Source organism: Podospora pseudocomata, chromosome 5, assembly GCF_035222375.1.
Source record: "Podospora pseudocomata strain CBS 415.72m chromosome 5, whole genome shotgun sequence".
Classification (NCBI taxonomy): Eukaryota; Fungi; Ascomycota; class Sordariomycetes; order Sordariales; family Podosporaceae; genus Podospora; species Podospora pseudocomata.
Genome location: NC_085889.1, coordinates 3,064,296 through 3,084,556, shown reverse-complemented (window position 1 = coordinate 3,084,556; position 20,261 = coordinate 3,064,296). Strand labels below are relative to the sequence as shown.

General features: G+C 51.5%; 6 protein-coding genes across 6 annotated transcripts; 1 reads left to right on the top strand and 5 right to left on the bottom strand.

Annotated features, from left to right (window-relative positions):
* Positions 1-1,914: 1,914 nt before the first annotated feature.
* Positions 1,915-8,064, bottom strand: ATG26 (Sterol 3-beta-glucosyltransferase). Its single transcript, XM_062891083.1, has 5 exons — positions 6,329-8,064; positions 6,163-6,260; positions 5,673-6,110; positions 2,875-5,613; positions 1,915-2,811 (listed from the first exon to the last, which is right to left on the bottom strand). Exons 1-5 carry the CDS (start codon positions 7,326-7,328, stop codon positions 2,467-2,469), a joined length of 4,620 nt encoding a protein of 1,539 aa, XP_062742451.1. The 5' UTR covers positions 7,329-8,064; the 3' UTR covers positions 1,915-2,466.
* A 410-nt stretch (positions 8,065-8,474) lies between these two features.
* On the bottom strand, positions 8,475-10,525 carry QC762_506590 (uncharacterized protein). The gene is made up of 2 exons (XM_062891084.1): positions 9,769-10,525; positions 8,475-9,711 (listed from the first exon to the last, which is right to left on the bottom strand). The coding sequence occupies exons 1-2, from the start codon at positions 10,304-10,306 to the stop codon at positions 8,684-8,686; spliced, it is 1,566 nt and encodes a 521-aa protein (XP_062742450.1). The 5' UTR covers positions 10,307-10,525; the 3' UTR covers positions 8,475-8,683.
* Positions 10,526-10,771: 246 nt separating this feature from the next.
* On the top strand, positions 10,772-12,220 carry QC762_506600 (uncharacterized protein; the record flags this gene model as incomplete). Its single annotated transcript, XM_062891085.1, has 1 exon — positions 10,772-12,220. The coding sequence occupies one exon, from the start codon at positions 10,772-10,774 to the stop codon at positions 12,218-12,220; it is 1,449 nt and encodes a 482-aa protein (XP_062742449.1).
* A 2,314-nt stretch (positions 12,221-14,534) lies between these two features.
* QC762_0083950 (uncharacterized protein) lies at positions 14,535-14,978 on the bottom strand (the record flags this gene model as incomplete). Its single annotated transcript, XM_062883964.1, has 1 exon — positions 14,535-14,978. One exon carries the CDS (start codon positions 14,976-14,978, stop codon positions 14,535-14,537), a length of 444 nt encoding a protein of 147 aa, XP_062742448.1.
* Positions 14,979-16,548: 1,570 nt separating this feature from the next.
* Positions 16,549-16,876, bottom strand: QC762_0083940 (uncharacterized protein; the record flags this gene model as incomplete). Its single annotated transcript, XM_062883963.1, has 2 exons — positions 16,549-16,733; positions 16,795-16,876. 2 exons carry the CDS (start codon positions 16,874-16,876, stop codon positions 16,549-16,551), a joined length of 267 nt encoding a protein of 88 aa, XP_062742447.1.
* Positions 16,877-17,289: 413 nt separating this feature from the next.
* On the bottom strand, positions 17,290-19,389 carry QC762_506620 (uncharacterized protein; the record flags this gene model as incomplete). The annotated part of the gene is made up of 6 exons (XM_062891086.1): positions 18,532-19,389; positions 18,279-18,445; positions 18,134-18,197; positions 17,997-18,083; positions 17,478-17,945; positions 17,290-17,415 (listed from the first exon to the last, which is right to left on the bottom strand). Exons 1-6 carry the CDS (start codon positions 19,144-19,146, stop codon positions 17,290-17,292), a joined length of 1,527 nt encoding a protein of 508 aa, XP_062742446.1. The 5' UTR covers positions 19,147-19,389.
* Positions 19,390-20,261: the final 872 nt, after the last annotated feature.

Below are 20,261 nucleotides of genomic sequence, written 5' to 3'. Positions count from 1 at the left end.
CTTCCTGTCTCTACCCATCGCGCGATGACACGCGTGGAACAAGTATTGATGGATGGGTTCGTTGTGTGGTGAAGTTGGGAAGGAAGCAAACAAACGGCCAAGTTTCCGCAACTTATGTCCTGGATCGCGACTCCTGTGAAAGCTCACAATCAGTTGCAGCAATCGAAGCTGCAGGTGGTGGGGAGCTATCAGTTCAAACAGGGCCTAGCGTCGTACAGCTGAGATGGGTGTGTGGTCCAAGCTTCTCGAAGGATGCTGATTGGTCTGTCGCAATTCTGAGCAAGAGACGCTCAAGCCACTTTGCGCCGCCGGAGATATCAAAACAAGCAGGCCGAACGACAGGTGTGTCAACGGTATCTAAATCAGTCGACTTGTTGATGGATGGGTGGAAGTTCGACTGGCAACAAGCTATGCTCTTGTTGACAAATGTAGGGCTTGTGCAGCTTGTGTCGATATGTGTATAAAGTTGCGAGGCTGTGTAGCAAAAATAGATACCGGTGATGTAATTGTGTAAAAAAAAAAAAAGTGATGGGAGTCGTCGTCGCAATGGAACCGGCCTTGGGGCCTTCCCCCAAGATTGGGCGGGATGGGCAGGCCCTTTTGTACCCTTTCCGGGGCTCCTCCGCTTCAAGGCCGCCTTTGGTTGGCCAGTTTCCACCACCACCTGCTGCTGCTCTCCCGGTTGCGGGGTCAGTTGTGGCTGGTGCTGTGGCTCAAACTCGAAGAGATGCATTCCATCCACTCATCCACTGACTCGCTTTCTCCTTCATTGTCAACACATTCCTTTCTGCCGGCCATATCCCAACAGTTTGGACTGGTTATGATCTTGTGTGGTGTATATGTTCGGATCAGCTCTTCCACCTGCTCCAACGTGCGGCTCTAGCCTACCAGTCAAATACAGACCTTCTGGAAGCTCTCTTGATCCAATCCAAAGCCAAAGTGGCGTGACGCAACCAATCATCCACCTCCCGCATTCCCTGTCCGTGGTCTGTCATCATCCACCAAGGTCTCCTGACACAGTGACTCGACTGCTGCCTCTTGAAGCTGCTCCTGAAACATGTCCCCTAGAGGCGAAAACATATCCATCACACCCTTGGTTCCCTCCCTCTGTGGATGAGATGTGAATAGTTGCAGTCCAACCGTGCAAACTATTCACAATAATTATCGCTATGCTTTCAGTTGGTCTTGCCGCGTGTTTTACTCCGTGAGCGTGGGCAAACAAGGAAACCTATCTTATTCTAGCCGTCCCTTGACAAACCAAGGGTGGCTCTGCGCAGGAGCAAGAGAATCAATGAGTCTTTGTCTCTCCGCCCAGTCACAAGACTCTGCAGCCAAAGAAAGTTCCATCCCAGCCGTTTGGTAGATCTGTCGGGTAGCAAACCATTGTCAAAGACAATCAGGGTATTGAAAACTTGTCATCCACGTATCGGTCAGGTTTTTTGGTCTGCGTGGGGCCTTTTTTGTATGGATATATATCTGGCTTTTGATACTTTGGAGCATCTCCGAGCGTCTTGACCTCTTCAATATAGTTGAAGGAATGAAATCTACAACTGGGAGCATTTCAAGAGCCCGGTCATGTCATTTTTCTACAGTTATACACCAAATCGTCAAGATTCAGGCGACTTCGAAAAGGTCGTCTCCATGTGTGTTTGCATGTCTGGCATCATGAACTGGAAATAGTCTAGGCGTTGCAAATGTTCATTCTCCCTTTATTTCTGAACCTAGAATAACAAAATCAACATCTACATACACATACACATGTCAGGTAAAGTCTTTTGCTGCATTTTACATTTTGTCTCAAAAGATTCTTTCGTATGTTGTGTACATCACATACCCATTCTGCTCCCAAATACCACATAAACCATCACTCAAACAAACCCAACATTCACTCTGAAGAAATGTTTACAATTCATTACATCCCACCACCCATATGTCCACTAATAGTACCTATAGGAAAGACTCGATAGCATTAAGAAGCCCTTTGCCCCTCTTACTTTAATATCCAGTCTCTCCCCCCGTCGGCACCCTCTATCAAAGTTTGTATCTCCTATCTCTGTATCTGTTTCATCTCAACCGAGGGCAGGTGCTGTAAGCCCTGCTCCTGAAATCGTCTTGCCTCATTATGCTCCGATGTCGTTCATTATTTACCTTTGCGTGTTGAAAAAAGCATCATCTCCCCGTCGTAAAAGAAAAAAAAAGAAAATAGGAAACCCAAAAACGCCCGGTTGCTAGCCCTCCCCCTCCTCTGTTTATCCAAACAACCACCTCCAAATCTGAACCTGTAAGAGGAAAAAAGAAAAAAAAACAGTTAGTCATCTCAGGCCTCTTTGCCATGTAGGTAGGTACAAAAACTTTCACCAAGCCACAGGACGAATGTTATTGTCAAAGAAACAAGAGCTGTGTGTCAAACCAAGGAAAGAAACCATCGCAAAACATCAGATCCAAATCACCGCACAGACAGCACAATTAACTCACCCCCTTCCCCTTCACCGTCTCCACTCCAGCGCCCACCGCGCCCCCTACCACTGTATTACCCTGAGTCTTGTCGGCATTGTCGCCATGATAAGCTTGAAGGTCTCTCAGATCGGCTACCGTCTTCATGAGAGCCTCGGAACTCAAGTCTTCGACCGTGTCCGAGTCTCCCACAAAGGTCCAGCTCTCCTCCTCATCCTCATTGTTGAGGTTGGCCTCCGTCATGCTGACATTCTCACCTGTCCGAGCATGATTCTTACCCATCTTGGACCGGATGAGATTGGTGGCATATTCCATGTCGCGGTAGATGCACTGGACCGCTGTGTCAACTCCATTTTCCTATAATTCCATTGTCAGTAACCATCGCGAGTGTATACATGGGGCAGTCGGTGTGGAACATACTTTGCGAATCTGCTCCCCCAACACCCTTGCCTTCACAATCATCCTCTCGCTGTGCGTAGCCTCCCACAGCGCCCTTGCAAAAGAATTCGCCCCCCACTTCTTGAGACAGATTCCCACTCCCAAGTCCTCAACCCGGCTTCCAAAGAAGAACTGGTCACCAAAAAATGGCCTGATAATCGTGGGAATGCCAGCCCGCAAACTGGCACCCGTGGTTCCGCTTCCCCCGTGGTGAGCAGCAGCATCAATCTGCTTGAACAACCAGTCATGAGGTGCTGACTGGATCTGGAAGATCTCCTCCGGCAGCTGTGGCTCAACCTTGGCCTCTTCAGGACCAGGAACCTTTTCATCACCCGAGCCAGGTAGCCGGTCACTCCAGCCTTTGCTCAGAATGCATCTGACATCCGCCTTCTGCACAGCATCAATCACCTCTTGTGTCATCTTGGCCGGGTCAGGCACTATAATAGACCCAAAGCCAACGTACACAAGCTTTTTGCCGTCTGCCCGGGCCTTGTCGATGAAGTCGAGCAGCTCCTTGGACGGTTGCCACTTGTTCTCGTCGCCCTCGTCGAGAAACCAGTACCCGGTGACGCGGATCCAGTCACTAAAGTCAATGGGCGGGGGGACCACAAACGGAGAGAAGTTGTACAAGAACGGGACCTTGTTAATCTGCAGCTTGTCAAGTGTCGTGTTTGGCAACCCAAGCCAGACGTTGCGCCACCGGTTGATTTGACTGGCGGTGGTTTGCCAAAACACATTGTCAAACAGAGTGTAGGTCACGTAATTGTAGGCTCCTCCAAGCTTTTGTCCAGGCATGATGAAGGCGTGGGGGTAGGCGCGAGTGCGGGTCCACGGCATCGTGAAGGCGCGGAAGTATGGGATGCCAAGAGCCTCTGCGATGTGAATGCCAGCCATGGCACTGGGTGATTCGATCAAGAGGTCGCTGCCTTTGCACGCTTCCCAAGCCGTGATAAGAAGGTCGTCAAGCCAGCCACGCATCGTCGAGTTCGCCTCTTTGAGAAATGCCCAGGTGAAGGTGCCGTTCTGAATGCAGAGCCTCATCAGCTCGCTTGGGTCACCACCAACAGGGCGAAACTCAATCCCATGACTCTCGATCCAGTCTCGAAACTCGGCGTGAGTGCAAATCCTGGGACGATGGCCATCCTTCATCAGTCGCTTGCAAAGGGCAATATAGGGTTGAACATCTCCACGAGACCCAATCGTAAGACAAGTGATCTTCATGGACTTGCTGGGCTTAAAGTTGAGGATGGAAGCCTTGGGATCATCAAACAAAATGGTCGGCGCTTCAGAGACACAATGGGCGTCATGGGGCAGCTTGACCTCATGATGTGGAAACTCCTCGTTCCGGGCCTCCCGGAGTGCATCCCGCTCCGCCACAGCAGCCTGCGCATTTTCTGCATCCTCACTGTCCAACAGACCCGAATCACGAACATATCGGGTCGCCTCCAGGTTCTGCAGAACCGTGATAGTGCAGTCATCACGTATCTCGGCCCGGTTGAACTCGAAGAAGAGCTCTTCATGGCCACGGATCACCACCACCAAACCGGCGTAGCCAAACCGGAAGCCCTTCTCTTTATCGACATTTTCGATATCCTTGAGCGGAAGGACAAGCTTGGTGCGGGTACCTGGCAGCAGGCTGCGGAAGCAAAAGTGACGATTACCGATGTAGATCTTGCCGTAGAGCGGAAGTACGCGCATCATGTGTGCATAGTAGGCAGCCTGGAGCTTCTCAGTCTTGGGCAGGGCAAAGTGTTCCCTGAACCGGGCTTCATGGGTGGCTCGCTCATCGGGGTTGTCTTCAGCATCTTCTTCATCGGTTCTTAAGCCGGCAGGTTCGTCATAGTGTTTCTTGCCGCCCTTCCACATACCTGATACCTTCTCAACATATCCCATAGACTCTGTTGCGAGGAGATTGCTCATCCTCCTGGACTGTCTATCCAGATAGCCCATGAGCGCACCAGCACCCTTGAATGGGAAGGTCCCCACTGTGGCAGTGTTCTGCAGCGTTGACATGGCCTGATTTCCCTCCGTTTCACCATTCTGAGCTGAAATCGATGGGGGCCGAGAGGCCTTGACTGTTCCTGGCGCCTCGGGCACGGCTGGCTCATTCCGCGCGCGGGGTGCTGAGGCCGACCTGTGGATGGCTGGGTTGTGAAAGACCTCACTCCCTCTAAGGATCTGGCTTGCCGAAGGGGCTTCGCTGCTTCCGGAGACGATCAGTCCAGACATACTCGCTTGGCTGGGGTCCTCCATGCTTTGGACATAAGAATCACTGCCTTCTTGTCTCTCCATATCGTGATCGGTCCCGCTCTCAGACAAATGGCGCCTGTGGAAGGAAGTCCGGCGTTCGCTAAAGCTTCGACGTGGGGACTTTCCGCGGATATCGTCGCGGCTGACATCAACACTTCGCCTGCTGAAAGGCCGGAACCCATCAAAACTAGTGCGGGGCCCGTCGAGACATGGGCGCGGGCTTGGTGAACGTTGTCCTGGCGAGATGGGCGACAGCGTGGTTTTGATGCTCTGGGTAATCTTGCCTCCACGGGTATTGAGTGATTTGAGCACTTGCTCACGACTGCCGCTCGTGCTGGTTCGCTTCGACTGTGCCTCCGAGGCAGGTTCATCGAGCTCATTCTGTCCTGGCGTTTGCGAGGAAGAACCCTCCACGAGCGTCTTGAGAACATCAATGGCTTCTTCGCTAAAGCTGAAGAAGGAGAAGAAATACTAATGGTCATCATTGGTCAGTGTCTCGACATGACAGCACAAACAATCGGGAGGCATACCTCGTCAATGGCGTATGTCTCATCGTTGTCAATGACTCGTATCTTGCACGTTTCGGCGAAACCCAACATTTGGGTTTCTTCCACATCAAGAATGTTGGCGATGGGCAACGAGATCTTGACGCTGTCGCCATCGTTGTGTGATTTGAAGATCACCTTGCGCAGGCTCTTGACCCATTCCTTGGCACTAGACGAGCTGTCGGCTCTAAAGTAGTAGGTTCTCTTGTGGGTCACAATGGTGAAGTTGACACCTTCCTTGTCCTTGTCGGTGATCTCTGCGGATATGCCGTATCTGAGATCGACTTGGCCGCTGGGAAAGTATAGGTTTTGGGTGTCTCTGTAATACGACAGGACATCTCCCTTGAGCCTGAAGAAGTAGCGGTTGTACTTGGGGTTGTGCTTGCCACACTTGGCAAGATACCCAGACTTTGTCACCTCATTCTACGTATCATTAGCATCGGGGGTGTCACTGACGAAACAGGACGTGTCTTACGGCTTTCTTGGGCAGGTATGCGTAAAAGGCAACGTGGCCGGCCGTGATATACATGTATCCTTGGAGTAATACATTTTGAAGGAGCCAGCATGGGAATTCTGCATGGTTTCTCCGTTAGCCTGTGCCCCAATTATTAATGTCCTCCTGTTGGATCCGTGTCACCCACCATTGATGACTTCTTCTGGGGTATCAAACTGGAAGATCTCCTGGAGCCTCTTGGCCAGTTCTGTTGGTCCTGTTTCGCCAGCTTCTGGCCTGTGTGCTTGTTCACCCGAGGGCCTCTCCAGATCGAAGCTTGGTCGTGCAGCCATTTGCGCGCGCGCCTCCAGCATCCGGCTCATAACCGGTGCTGTCTGTCGACTTTCGGTCCTGGTGATTTCGATCGTAGGCGTGACCTCAGAAGCTGGTTGAGAAGCAGAAGCTTCTTCGGCTTTGTCGTCCATCTCGCCCGGCTTTTCGGTCTCTGCGTCTTGTGTTTTCGGCGGCTTTAGGCTTGACTTGGCCCTGGAAGTCAACTTGGAAAGGCCAGGCACAGAGCGCAATAAACGGCTCTCGGATATCTTTCTACGATGCTTGCTTTCAGCCTTGTTCGAGGTGGCGCCATGTTTCCTCAACACTGTCGACTGAGCAAGATGGCTGCTCAAACTTTTGGAGGGCTTGTGGTGCAAGGCTTTGTGCCCAGCAATGGTCATGGCCATCGGATTTTCCCTTTCGACGTCGTTATCGTCTTCGTCCGAGCTCTGGCCTTCAAAGCGATCGCCAAAGTCGGCCTGGCTACCGGCTGCTGCTATCAGACCGAATATGCTCTGGTTCATGTTCATAAACATGCCACCGCCATAGCCCTGGGGCCGCAGTACTTCCTCATCGCTATCAGCATGGTCGCCTTGTTGTTTCAGTGATTCGGGGAGCTCCATGGTGGGAGTGTGTTCGTCGTCATGGCGTTTCTTTTGGAGTTTTCGTGAAACGCGGCGCACTGTGCGCTCGTCGTGGCTGGCGGCATTCGGTGTTCTTACGGCCGATGATGGAGGGGGGTGGGCGAGGTGTTGTGACTTGGAGAGGGCGGCTGACTGGGAGCTCGTGGGGGCAGGAGAGGGAGCAGTTGTATCCTCTACTGGAGCAATTGGAACTGCAACGGCAGACGACGTTGACTGACTGGGAGTAGCCATGGTGGACGACCGCTACCGTCTAAGAGACGGGTAAAGCGAGGCTGTCGTAATGGAACCCTATGCACTTGTCTTTGTACCGTGATGAACGAGGGTTCCGTACCACAGCTGGCAGGAAGAGAGATTGGAAGAACCAGACGGTCGGATGCCTGGAGAAGAGGTGACACCGTTCTGCAGGCTGGCAGACAGCGGTCTAGGCTGGGGGATGGTGGATAGGTGGTTGATGGCAGGTGATGGCAGCGATACAAGCCAAGGGAGCCTAGCGCCGAACCGTAGGGCTTATCAGGTGGGGTTGGTCGGAGCTTGGGGATGAGGCATCACGGCATCACCGGTCAATAAAGTCTGGATAGGTACAAGATGGAGTTGTGTTTCTAGGGGAGTACAGATGGGCGGTACGAGGTAAAAAAAAAAAAAGAACAGAAAAAAAAAGAGGTTGGCCAGTGAGAGTGACCGCCGTTGTGTCGCTGGTCGCTGTGCTAAGGTAGGTGTCGGATGTTGACGGAGCACAGCGAGGCGGTCCGAGTTGATTGATGCAAGCACTGAACGGTGATGACAGGGCGTCTGCTGCCAAGTGGGTGCCTTGACGGCATTGGGCTTAGCGGGTGCGCAGGGAATCCACAGCCGCCGCGACTTTGACCCGGGATCTTGTCAAATGCCGTTTTCCAAGGTTTCCGTGTTTTACGCAGTATCTCGCGGCTACTCAGGTGATGGCTTGAGCTACAGAGCTGTGGTTATGGCGACATGGCATCAGATGCTCCCCGATGCCAAATCCTATCTCTTGATGGTTGATATTCTTGTTCGGGTCCACCCAAGGCTGCCTTGGAATAGGTAGGTACCTGATGGTTGAAGAGTGCGCTTATCTTATCGATAGGCAGCCCGGCGGTGGGACCGCATGACGCCAGCCTCAAGCCCATGTTCGCCTTTGTGTCTCCAAGAGATGGAGTCACATGCGAGACAGAGATTAGGAAAGTTTCCGATATTTAGAAGCTGGGCACGGGAAACTGGAAAGTCCCCTATGGGTTTGAAATATCGTTGACAGAATTCCCACACCCTGTATCTCGGCCGCGTCAGCATTGATTGCTCCGCCGCACATTGTGCATGAGCAGATGATGGGGCCAACAGGCATCGAGGCCGTTTCGGATGACATATGTTGGTAGCCCAGCATTGTATGTATATAGTTATTCCAGGTTCTGCCTTCTCCTACTCCATGTCATACAAAAGTTTCTCATACAAAACACTACACATTACTCCCGTTGCATTGTACATGGTATCATCACCTCGCACGCTTCGTCTCACACTCTATGCCAACCAACCAGCCACACAACCCTTCAACCATTTCCTAAGATATTACAGAGAAGCTACATCCACAGGCACAGCTTGCCGCTGGCATTACCGCCGGCAACCCATTCCAATGTAGGGTGAAAATGCGCTACAGCCGGCACAGCCGTGATGCCATCGCCGTCCAGCTGTGCCAGTTGCTCTCCGTTCGCCGCATAAATGTCCACGAACCGGTTCATGTTGCCAATGGCGAACTTTTGAATCCCGTCAAATGGGCTCTTCTGCCACTGAGGCTTCAAGATGGTTACCCAGCGTCCAGTTTGGTTGTTATGGGCAATCTTGTGCACTGGTTCCATCTGGTCGTCAAAAAGCTCGACGCCTGCTTTCCAGGAGCCCGCATCAGGGAAAGAGTAGATCTTGATGGTATCATCGTAGCTAGACGTCGCAATATCGCCGGCGCTGCTCCAGCTAGCATGTGAGACAGACAAGCGGGACTCATGCTCTCCCAGCAAGACGGGCTTCCGCATATCCCCCGTCCCTTGTATTTTCCGCAAGTCCCAGATCTTTAAAGTGCGGTCGAGCGATGCGGCAGCCACAAGGTGAGGCTGCAGAGGATGTAAAGAAAACCCTCCGATTTTAGGATCCACGAGATGCCAGATCTCAGCATCCGCCGGCTTGGTCCGGATGTCATGGCGTCCAAGCTGACCATTTAGTGTCGAGAATACAATCGTGTTTGGGTCCGTCGATGGTATGTCCATTGCACTGATGGGAAGCTCCACGCCTGCATCGACCGGGGCAAAAACCTGAGTGGATACCCCCTTGTCCAAGTCGAGCTTGCGGATGGAGGAATCGTAAGAGGATGTGTAGACGGCATTGGCATCGACGGAGGAAAATTGAAAAGAGGTAATGGTGCGAGCGTGCGTCTTGAATGCTGATATCACGGGGTCAGAGTAGCTTTCTTCGTCTTCGTCATCTTCGGTCTTGATCGGCTCTTGGGACGCATCGAAGATACCCATGGCCCCTTCCTTATCGCCGGCAAAGATGATCGGTTTGTCCTCTGTTGGATGGAAGCCCATTGAGTAGATGCGCTGCGGAACAATCTTAATGTCTGCTTCGTGTCAGTCAACCTGGGGTTGGGCGAGCCAATGCATCATGGACAACATACCGGCAACTGGCCATTTATCGTACATCTTGAGATTGCGCATGCGCAGTCTCAGCTCCTTGAGATTCTCATCTGAAGTCTCCTCGACATCGTCTTCGTCAAAGGTTTTGACACCAGGTTGGGCACCGCGAACTGACAAGCCCTTGAGCAGCCCGAGTCCGTCAACACCGCCTTCCCATTTGCGCCCCTCTACCGAAATGTCTCCTAGCTGCAGGTCTCCGTTAACTCGGAGCTTCTTGGCTTTCGCCTTCTCAGCCGCGGCCTCGACCTCGACCTCAAACTTGCGCTTGAGGGTGTCGTTGTCAGCGTCGACACCAGCTAAGCGCGTGCTTCTTCTTGTGGCGGGCTGGTGGGCGACTTTGGTCGGTTCGCGTTTACGTGGCGTAGATTTTTTCGCCTTGGTTTTCGTGGGTGTCGCTTTCGAAGGGATGATCTTATCAGCCGTCGCTGATATCTCACTGAGGATCGCATTGTTCGCCGCAATGTTCTCCAAACGCTTCCGCTCAAAGGCACTGATGACGGGCTCCTTCTTAGGGGGCATTTTGTGTGGTGCTGGGAGCAAATTAAATATCTCGAAAACAAAAGTCAAAGTCTAATGGAGGGTGTCAAGAGCTGCTAAAAACTAAGCAAGGGTGATCGAGGTTGGAGGTTCCTTGTGCTAAAGAGCAACCTGAAGGTGGACAAAGACAAGAGAAAGCAAAACGTGAACTGTCGCGCTGGCAGCTGAAAATCAATTAAGCCCGACGCGCTCGAGGTCGCAAATGCAATCCAGTCGCGTAATCACGGGGCAAACCTGGTGGGGTTGGCTGCCCAGGTGCCCCACTCCCCCACAATGAACAGCAGACGCTAGTACTGTGAGAAGTCTAGCGCTCACAATTTGTCGACCCCGGCAGGCAATTCTTTTGGAAATTTTGGATAGCGCTGCCGCCGGTGCTGTGCGCAAAAGATTCTTGTGCCCTGCCCATCAAACAAAGACTGGACTCATAGTGCGCAGCCAGTCTCCAAAATGTCAACAACACTTCTCCCATTTCTCTACCAGACCCGGACCCTGCAGAGGATATCTCGGCATGCCGCTCCAAATCCAGCATTGCGAGCCTTTGTGCACACCACAGCGGCGACAAACCTGCCCCTCAGACCGTCTTCATATATGCCCCCAAGGAGATCCTCCCGTCCAAGCAGAACAGGATCTTACAGGCGAGGCCCTGCTTCCGGTGGCCCGAAAAGAGAATCCATCCCCTTCGAGCTTCCAGAAGACTACGAGCGACCCCCTCCCAGAGAATTGAACCATCTTCTCACAGAGGCTGGAGATCGATCGACCATCACACCCACCGAGCGTGATGCCTTCAAGGCTATCTTTGAAGAAATTGCCGCCAAGCAGTCACCTTCGAGCCATCAAGACCCCTCGCTCCTCAAGCCTACGCAACAGCGCTGGCCCAAGAGCGATGCGGCCTTGGATTTACCAGCCCAGCCGTCAGCTAGTGAGACAATCGACATCATCATGCAAGATGCCGCCGACGTCGAAGCGAGAAATACTAGACAGCTCCAACATCCCTACGGCAAGAGTCACCCCATGACACAAGCAGCCAACACCAATGACTGGAACAAAGCTCTCTTGCGCTTTCCACCGAGCCTCCGTGATGCTGCCCGCCGAGCCCTCAACATCACCGAAGCCGAGGAGCTCAAGAGCCCCGATGGGTATTCAGAAAGTGCCGCCTCCCGCGTTGGAGCTGACCCCGACATGGTGCTCAACCCACTCGGCAAGTCCGTTCAGCACGAAGCCCTCCGCCGTGCCGAGCGCGCGCGAGTCGAAGGGATGATGCAGGCCACAAAAACAGACTTTGAGCTGTGGGATATTTTAGAAAAGGAGGTCTTTCCAATGGTGGCCAGGTTTGGGCTGGACAAGCTGGAGCCATCCGTGTTGAAGACGAAGGGACGCAATGGCAAAAAAGCTGATACGTCCCCTCCTGCGGCCAACGTCGAGGAAAACGCACCAGGCAATGACCTATTTCCCCTGCACATCTACGGTCCACTGTACCCCCGCTATCTTCTAGCCGCCCTCCGTCTGTTCCACCAAAGATTTTCCCACCCATCACCGCTGGCCTTGAACATTTTACCGCGCGTCAAGGAGCTTGGGCCGGCAAGCTATGTTTTGGGGGCCAGCACGCCCTTTTACAACGAGCTGGTGAGGATTTTGTGGTATAGGTACGGCAATGCCGAAGGTGTGCTCAACATGTTTGAGGAGATGCGTATGGCCGGCATGGTATTTGACGCCGACTCGCTCAAGGTGCTGAATGCCATCTCGTCGTGGGTCAGAGCAAGCGAGACGGGGAAGCAGGGTCCTTTTCTCAAGGAGTTGGTCTCGTTGCCCGAGTGGGAATATGGGATGCAGGCGAGGCTGAGGCATTGGGGAAATTCGATGCAAGATCAGCGAAAGTACTTGGCCAGTGCCATTTAGTTTCGACATTATATTCATTGGGGCGTGTATAAAACTGGACGCGGGATTCGTATCTGGATGGGAGCATAATGGATGGGAGCATAATGGACAGGCATTCTACATGGAGACTTGTGGCGCATTTGGATGGGAATAGCAACTGTATAACACGCTGTATTACTATGACAGGCACATCACATCACAGTCGATCTTGACTTTTGTTTCTCAGCAAGCATAATAACATTTTGCCACCTTTATTCTTGTTTTGGTCGATAACACAAATCGGCACGTGTCTCCTCTGCAATGTCGATCTGGAGTTTCTGCATGAAGGAGATCAAGTGTTTCTCGCGGCAGTAGATTGTGGAGGTGTAAGGCTGATAGGGGGCCAGCCTGGCCTGGGGTGGACGAACTTGGCTTGTCGCACAACTTGTCATCTTGACAACCACTGTCGCGATTTTGGATCGTGGGGGTGAGCGTGGGGGCTGAGCCTTCTGATGGCGACTGTTGATATTGGATTGCTTTGTTTCGAAGTTCTTAACAACAAATGTCCAACTTGACAACTCAAGAGCCGTCACCAAAAATCAGGGGCTCAAGTGGAGAGGTCTAGAACTCTTCTCGATCGCAACAACGCACGTGCCGAAGACTTCATGATTCACCATGGTGGCATAGTGAAAGACTGGGAATGACTAAGTAGCTGGGTTGATGGTGGCAAAATGGGTCAAAACCATGGCCGCCACCAACAGGACCACGTTTTGACAGTGCCTCACTGGAGCATCTATAACAACACGTTCGTCCCAAGTCGAAGTAATGAGTCTGCTTCGCCAGAACCATCTCGATTCATGTCTTTCACTTGATCATCGCCGTATCGTAGACAAACTGCCTCGTTTCCGGGGCATGATATTCGGTCTTTACGGTATTCGACTCTCAAGTGCACAAACAAGCGAGATCATGCAGCAGCATTCCGGCCCTCTCGAACCCCGTCAGAACTGTTTCACCCTGGCCCGGCCCCGGCACTCGAGACCCAGCTACCTGGTAGCTGCGCAAAGCGAAACGGCACACCCGCGGCACGGCGCAGCGGGAGCATTTCTCAGAGTTCCATCCCGCCCACATTACTCCGCAAGAATAAGAGCGGGTCGAAGGTAGAGGCCACTGTCGAAGATCAAACCATGTCGTCGGCTGGCGATCCTGCAGTGGAGGTCGACCTGGAAGAGGTGGCCACTGGCAAACAAGAGTCCGAACGTGGAGAAACACCTTGTCATTGCTGCTCGCCGCAATCCTACTTCTACCCGCGGGTGGCCCGCACTTTTCTCACATTTCCAGAATCAGCAACAGTGATAACTAAAGACTCTTCTTCGACTTGGACCTGAGCCATCTTGAACACTACTTTATACTCCCTCCTACGTCTCATAAAAGCACACCTACCAACCCACCACACCCAATTTGTCACACACCTCAGTCAAGATGGTTCAACGCGCCCTCAGTCACCGCCGCAGCAGCAACCGCACCCTAGAGATCGACGTCAGCTCCGCCGCCGCCGTCCCAACAACAACACCCGGCAGCACAGCCAGCTATGTCACTATACCCATCCGCGTCTCTTCTGTTAGGGGCCGGAGTGAATCCATCCTGCCATTGTCAAGACACCACCTCTCTCGGCGCTCAGACAGCGTCAGCACGACTACCTCTTCTGTGTCTTCGAGTTACAGAGAGACGAGGTATTTAAATCGGGAGAATATGGTGGAGGAGGCTGTTGTTGATGATGAGGTTGTTAAGAGGGAGGGCGAGGGGGTAAATTAGCGGACGGCGAGGAGGAAGTAGATGACGGAGGAAGGGGGGCTGAGGTTGAATATTTGATACCACAGTCGTTTGGAGGGTTACGACGTACCTAACACATTGCACCATCGTTTGTACTGTCATACATTTTGACAGACATACGTCAGAGCACATTACACAAGCACAAATCCCTTCGTTTATATATCTGATTGGGGATTCAGGTTGGTTTGCTCGGGCATATTTCCCTGGTACTCATTTGGAGAATGGAGGAGGACGGCGGTATCTATGCCAGGGTCACAGATGCGGCTGTCGGTCTCGCCCACAAGTTGCGAGTAGCTGTCGAGCTAGGTAGAGGAAACAAACAATGATACACAATACAAAGAAGTACAAACACAACTCGTTTTCTCTCTTTTTCTCTTCTCTATCTATACACAACATCCCCTCCATTCCTCCAAGAACAACCCTTTAGTTTCGTCCGAGTTTTTTCCCACTCCAAACCCCCGAACCCAAGCGCCTCAAAAATAACACGGCCCACGTTTAGCTCAACAAGGAGCACATACACGTACTACTAAAGAGGGTTCTGACTCGAAACCTTGGCCTGTTTCACAACCCTCTTACAAACCCCAACCTGAGTTCCATCCAGAAAACTCCCGTAGTATGTGCATTCGCGGTCCCACTGAGGATCCAAACTTTCCTCGATAACCTCCTCAAACCTATAACGGTCATAACCCACGGCTCCAGCATTCCAAAACAGCTCATCCCGTAAGGATAGCTTCAGATCGCAAAGAAGTGCAACTGTAAGCAGATAATCATTTTGACTGAACTTCTCATACGCCCTGATCAAGGAGGGTGAGAACCACGGTATGGTATACCTAAAATCTGCCACGCACGTCATCCCAATCTTCTTGCACAGCACTCCAATAATTGACTTCAAAAACCCCTTCGACCACAGACCCCCAAACCGAGCCTCAAGCTCGTCCTGCTCCCATGGCACCCGGCCCCCAACAGCCATGTCAAGGAATAATCCTAGTAGGATTATGCCTGCACAGTTGTATCTCATGCAAGATCCAAGGGCGGTACATATTAGCGTGTATAAAAGCGCCCTGGCCTAGGTAGACAGCGATCACTGGGATGGTTTTGTAGAGGGAGGAGAAGGAGACTACTTGTTGGATGAGGGCTTCTCTGGCGAGGGTTTGGTCGATGGAGATGATGTCGAGGAAGAGGTATTGGATGTTTAGTCTTTTGGCTGATTGGATGACACGGGCGATGTTTTTGGAGCCGCGGATGGCGAGGTCGCCGTCCCAGCGCCAGGAGAGGACGGCGACTTGGGAGAGGTTGGAGAGGGGGAGTTTGAGGAATTTGAGGAGGAGGGGGGTGAAGCCTAGGCCGATGCCGCTGTAGAGGTCTTCTTCGTTGAGCTTGTCGAAGACGAGTGCCTGGAATTTGAGGACTTCCATAGCCCAACAGAGACTGCCGCTCAATGAGCGATGTTGTGGTTTTTGATAGTATTTGTGCTTGAGCAACAACCTGATTGTGAGCAAGAACTGTCCCGGGAATTGCTTTGGAATTCTTGCACAGTGTTCTTTCTGATACCTACCCTATGACGGAGCAGATATGGATAATGGTTGATGGCTGGTTACCATCCATATAACAGGAAATGATAGCCAGGTGTGCCTCAAGGATAAGAGAAACATTTGGAGTTGATAATTCGTTAGGCAGCCAATGATTGTACGTATCCAGACTGCAGTTAGTAATTGGTTCCTTGATGCATCCATTATTCAGCTTTTACTCGCTGGCATACCGAATCAGCTCTCAGCCCCATGTAAATAAGAAACACAAAAGTCAGCTGAAACAATTTGCAGTTTTATAGAAGAGCTCCCTCACCACAAAATAGTGGATACATACAAGTAAGTTAACCCATATTATATCATACACTCTACTTTGAAAGATAGGCAATAGGCCTGCTAACTATCTTTGAAGGCCTATAAACTATCTTTAAAGGCCTATGGACTGCCCTTCAAGGCATGTTAACCTACTCACCAAGTAGTGTCTCAATTATTTTATGGTAAGGGAGAAGAGGCAGTTCAAGACTGGTTCCTTAGGTGAAGCCCAAGACCAAGATTCGACACTGAGGAATAGTGTCGTCTTTGGGATCTAACACGCGTGTAGCATGATCGATCTAATCTGGGTCAGAAGCAACGACAGTAGGGCATCCAGAATCCGACGCACTTAGCTCTGTGAAAATGAGGAGGGGTAGCTACGCATTGAGAATTAATTTATGTGAGGTTGCTCTGGTCGATGATCTTGATGCATGGAATGGCCGCTTCACACTTTGGAGCATCTCGAAACAGTTATAATCATGGAAGCTGCGGTTAACAAAGGGGGGACAGAAAGGGGACAGCCCACAGACGTCAGGGGTGAATGAAGTAGAAGGTCAAAAGAAGGCCCTGACTAAGGACGGGAAAGGCTAGCATATATTTCCTGTCAAATCTCACGATACGTCGTCTCATTGTTCTGGTTGACCTTAACTATCACCGAAGTCTTCCCTCTCACTTCCCTGATATTCATGATCACTCCTCCATCTAAATAGGTACCCAAAGAGGTCTTTCATATCCCAGCTGGTTTGCCCTAAGGCGAACAATGTCGAAGAATATGTCCGCGATCTGCATAGCAGCAACGAGGTTGGGAACATTGTTCATGTCGCAGCCCAGACGCATGGCAATGATTATAACGCGTTGACGAATCATGTTTCTGATAAACGCCCATGCTGACATTAACCGGTTAGCTCATGTTTAAAGAAAAAGTCTGAACGGATCATGTAAACGTACCAGGTTCTTCATCATCAAGCAAAGGTGGCTCCGGCTCGATAACTGGGCGGCGCAAAAGGCGGTTGCGGATCCGACGGAACATTGGGAATTTTGCTAGGTGCAGGTTCTTTGAGTAGGTGAGTTAGCTGGGATTCCTATATTTGAACAAATAAAAGACAAGAAATACATGTCTGAAATCTAGTGGTGGTTTCGATGCTCGGATACCCGAAAGTTGGGTTGTTGTCGCAATGGAGAGTGTGTTGTGGGCTGAGTGACAGATGGCTGATGGCTGGGACAGGCACCGCAAGAGCTTTGCTGTCGACGCCGACTTGGCGGGTCCAGGCAGTTGGACGATCCAGGCTCGCCCTGCACTCATAGGCTCGGCGACATCATCATAGGCTCCAGCGACATCATACAACCTTCCACTTCACTGGGACATGTACTTCGACTCAAAAAAGCATCTCATTTCACTTTGTTACTCAAAGGTTGCCTCCCTGAAAATCCCTGCAACCACGTTCAAATACAGCTCCAATCCGCCTCGGAAATCCTAACAAACATGTCGTCATGTAGTTTTGAAATGTAGGCCCTTTCTTTGACTGGGTTGTGGACATTCACAACCTGAAAGTCAAAGTGTCTCATCAACTATCGACCTTTATCAGCAATCTCTCAAACATGTACGTCTTGGTTGCCTCGGAAAGTCTTACCTCAAAAGCGGTCTTGTTCAACTCAATCAAGGCCACATTTTTACCCGCACATGTCCATCGGCCACCACCCCAAATTATCTCCAATGCTCGCATCATTCCTGTCTTCTGATCCGCCCGGCAGTCGAGGAAGCGCTCCGGCCGAAATATATCAGCATCCTCTCCAAAGATTTTCTTGTTGTGCGTCAACCCCAAAGTGTTGTGGCCAATATTTGTCCCACCAGGCAAGTAGTAGCCAGCAAGCGTATCGCCTCCCCTTGGAACTACTTTGTAATGGCCGAATGTGACGGCGTTACCAATGCGGAAGGTTTCATACATGACGGCCTGCGTGTAAGGAAACTTCTGGGCCTCCTCGTTGGTGATCGGACTCGAGACCTTGCCCTGTTCGACGGCCTCTTTGATCTCCTTTTTGAACCGGGCATAGGCATGCGGCGTGGCCATGAGATAGAGCATGGACGACCGAATCGTGCTCTAGATCTCGTCAGCGCAATACACTTTCAAGCGCATGGGAGTTGGACCTACTGCCGTTGTATCATTACCTGCAAGGACAGCAAGGATGGCCTCTCCTTCGCATTCGCTTCTGGTCATGCCGTTGCGAATGAACCCGCCCTGCAGAGATACATTAGATACATCCATGACAGTTGGTAGCTGCTACTCACCATCATGTCTTTGGTGGGCTTGTCCTTGTTTTGAAACCGCTCTCGAATGGTTTCATTGACATGTCTATTTCGGTAGCGGCAATGTTAGACCCGATGGATTCATCCCGGTGGGGGTGATGCTTGGACATGAGACGAGATGACCTACTTCATAACGACCCCCAACCCAGATTTGTCACTGGTCTTTGGTCCGAACCAGCGCAAAAGTCCGTACTTTGGTATCATAATGTCCCGCAGGGCAGGGAGTTCAAGCCCCACTGACATCATAGGCAGAAGCTTGTCCATAGTCCCTATCCACCCTAGAACGTCCTCGCCCTGGTGAAATCATGGTTAGGTAAGTCAGGTCTCTGAGGGGCAACAGAACTTGGAAACTTCAAGCCCCACTCAAAATCATTTCTCACCTCATCAAGATGACCCCACGGCTTTCCGAATACCAAACCCGAGATGACATCCATGGTGAAGCATCTTGACAGCTTGGCAAAGTCAATGGAGCGAAGCTCGTCGGGAGTGGAGAGATATTTCCGGCGGATGAGGTCGACCAGGCGGACAAGCTGAGCATCAACAGCCCTCTCTAGGCCACCTTCAGTTTCACGGCCAGCGTAGGGCCCTGCTGTCTTTGCCTTGAGTATGTCGTGAGCAGCAGTGTCCACTTGGGTTCCCATACTGTCAGTGTCGTGTGTGAACTTGGCGCCGGCGTACCAGACAGAACGCTTATATGTCGATCTGGCTGCCGAAATCTTGCGGAGAACATCCAGATCATTAGTGACAACCGTGCCGGGCGCTACTACCACGAGAGGACCATATTCTCGGAGGTTGATATAGCGCGAGGACACCTGTTGTGTTACGATAGTATGGGCTTGCCACAAGAAGGAGAACTTGGCCAGCGTGGGCCCTGGAAGGTGGCGGAGACGATACCAAGCTGTGAAAGCCGTCACAACATACCAGATCACAAAGGATGCTGCCGCTAGTCCGAGGATGGTACTGTTGCTCAGCTCTGCGTCGATAAGGAAGTCCATTGCGTTTGCAATCGGCGGTGGTGTGAGACCTTGGATGGAGTTGCTCCGTCTGCGAGTAAAATCCAGGCGTCAATGTCAGCTTCTTGTACCCTTATGTCCATACTGCGGGGTGAGAACTGCTACTTGGATCAAAGCAGAAAGATCCGGAGATGGCCAAGCCGCATAGGTATCCTCATCGACATGATTTACATGTTACACGGAGGGTGATATCTCACAGAAGTATGAAGCATATAGTTTCATGCAGGCCCCCACTTCTGGAGCTCGCGACGCTCATACAACAGAGCCTACGGCGTCTACAACGGCATATAATAGGTGAAGATTGCTAGTCGATATAGCGCTAATCATTCATTGGCGAAGCCGGTGTGACACAGAATGAGGGAATGGTGCATGCAGTCCAGTCGTTGTGTTACATACATATCGTGATATTGGCATCTAGCTGCACGCCCAGCCTGCAGTCCATGCTTCCCCGTTCTTAACCGGCAGTTGAGCCGCTGGCATCAAGGTCGGGAAGGTGGGGTCAAGAGCGAGGCAACTCCCTCCCATCCCCAGCAATGAAACCCAACACACTAACTACCTGCTCATTTTTTTCTCTTGGGCGGAAGCACGTGTTAGGTATTGTGGGATTCGCAAAGGTTTGAACCGATGAGTCCTTGGGATCAACTTCACGGGTAGAAGGGGTACCACATCAGGCACAGATTACCTACATATTGTGTGTCTTACTACCAAACGCCAATGCGTTCCCACGCTCAGCACCGAGGCCACGTATTTGCCTCTATCCTGTCTCATGGCCGAGAGTTGACATCACCTTTCCTTTTTGCAACATGAAAGGAGAAGCATGGAGTGGACTGACCTCTCACTTGGTGGCATGCGGTGTCACAGTCGTACAAGCGGGTTGAAATATAGAGCCTCAACGAATTGAGGAATTTGTGATGGCTTAGAAATGCTCATACGGATGACCCACTGCAACATCAGCACTTAATATCTATGCATAAAATTTGGAACGCACCAAGTCACCGGCACACTTACCAGCAGAGCTCTGTCCAAGTTTACAAGCTGTATGACTTGGCCATGTTGTTAGCAAGAGACTTGGCACAGTGGAAAGCAAGGTCTCTTGA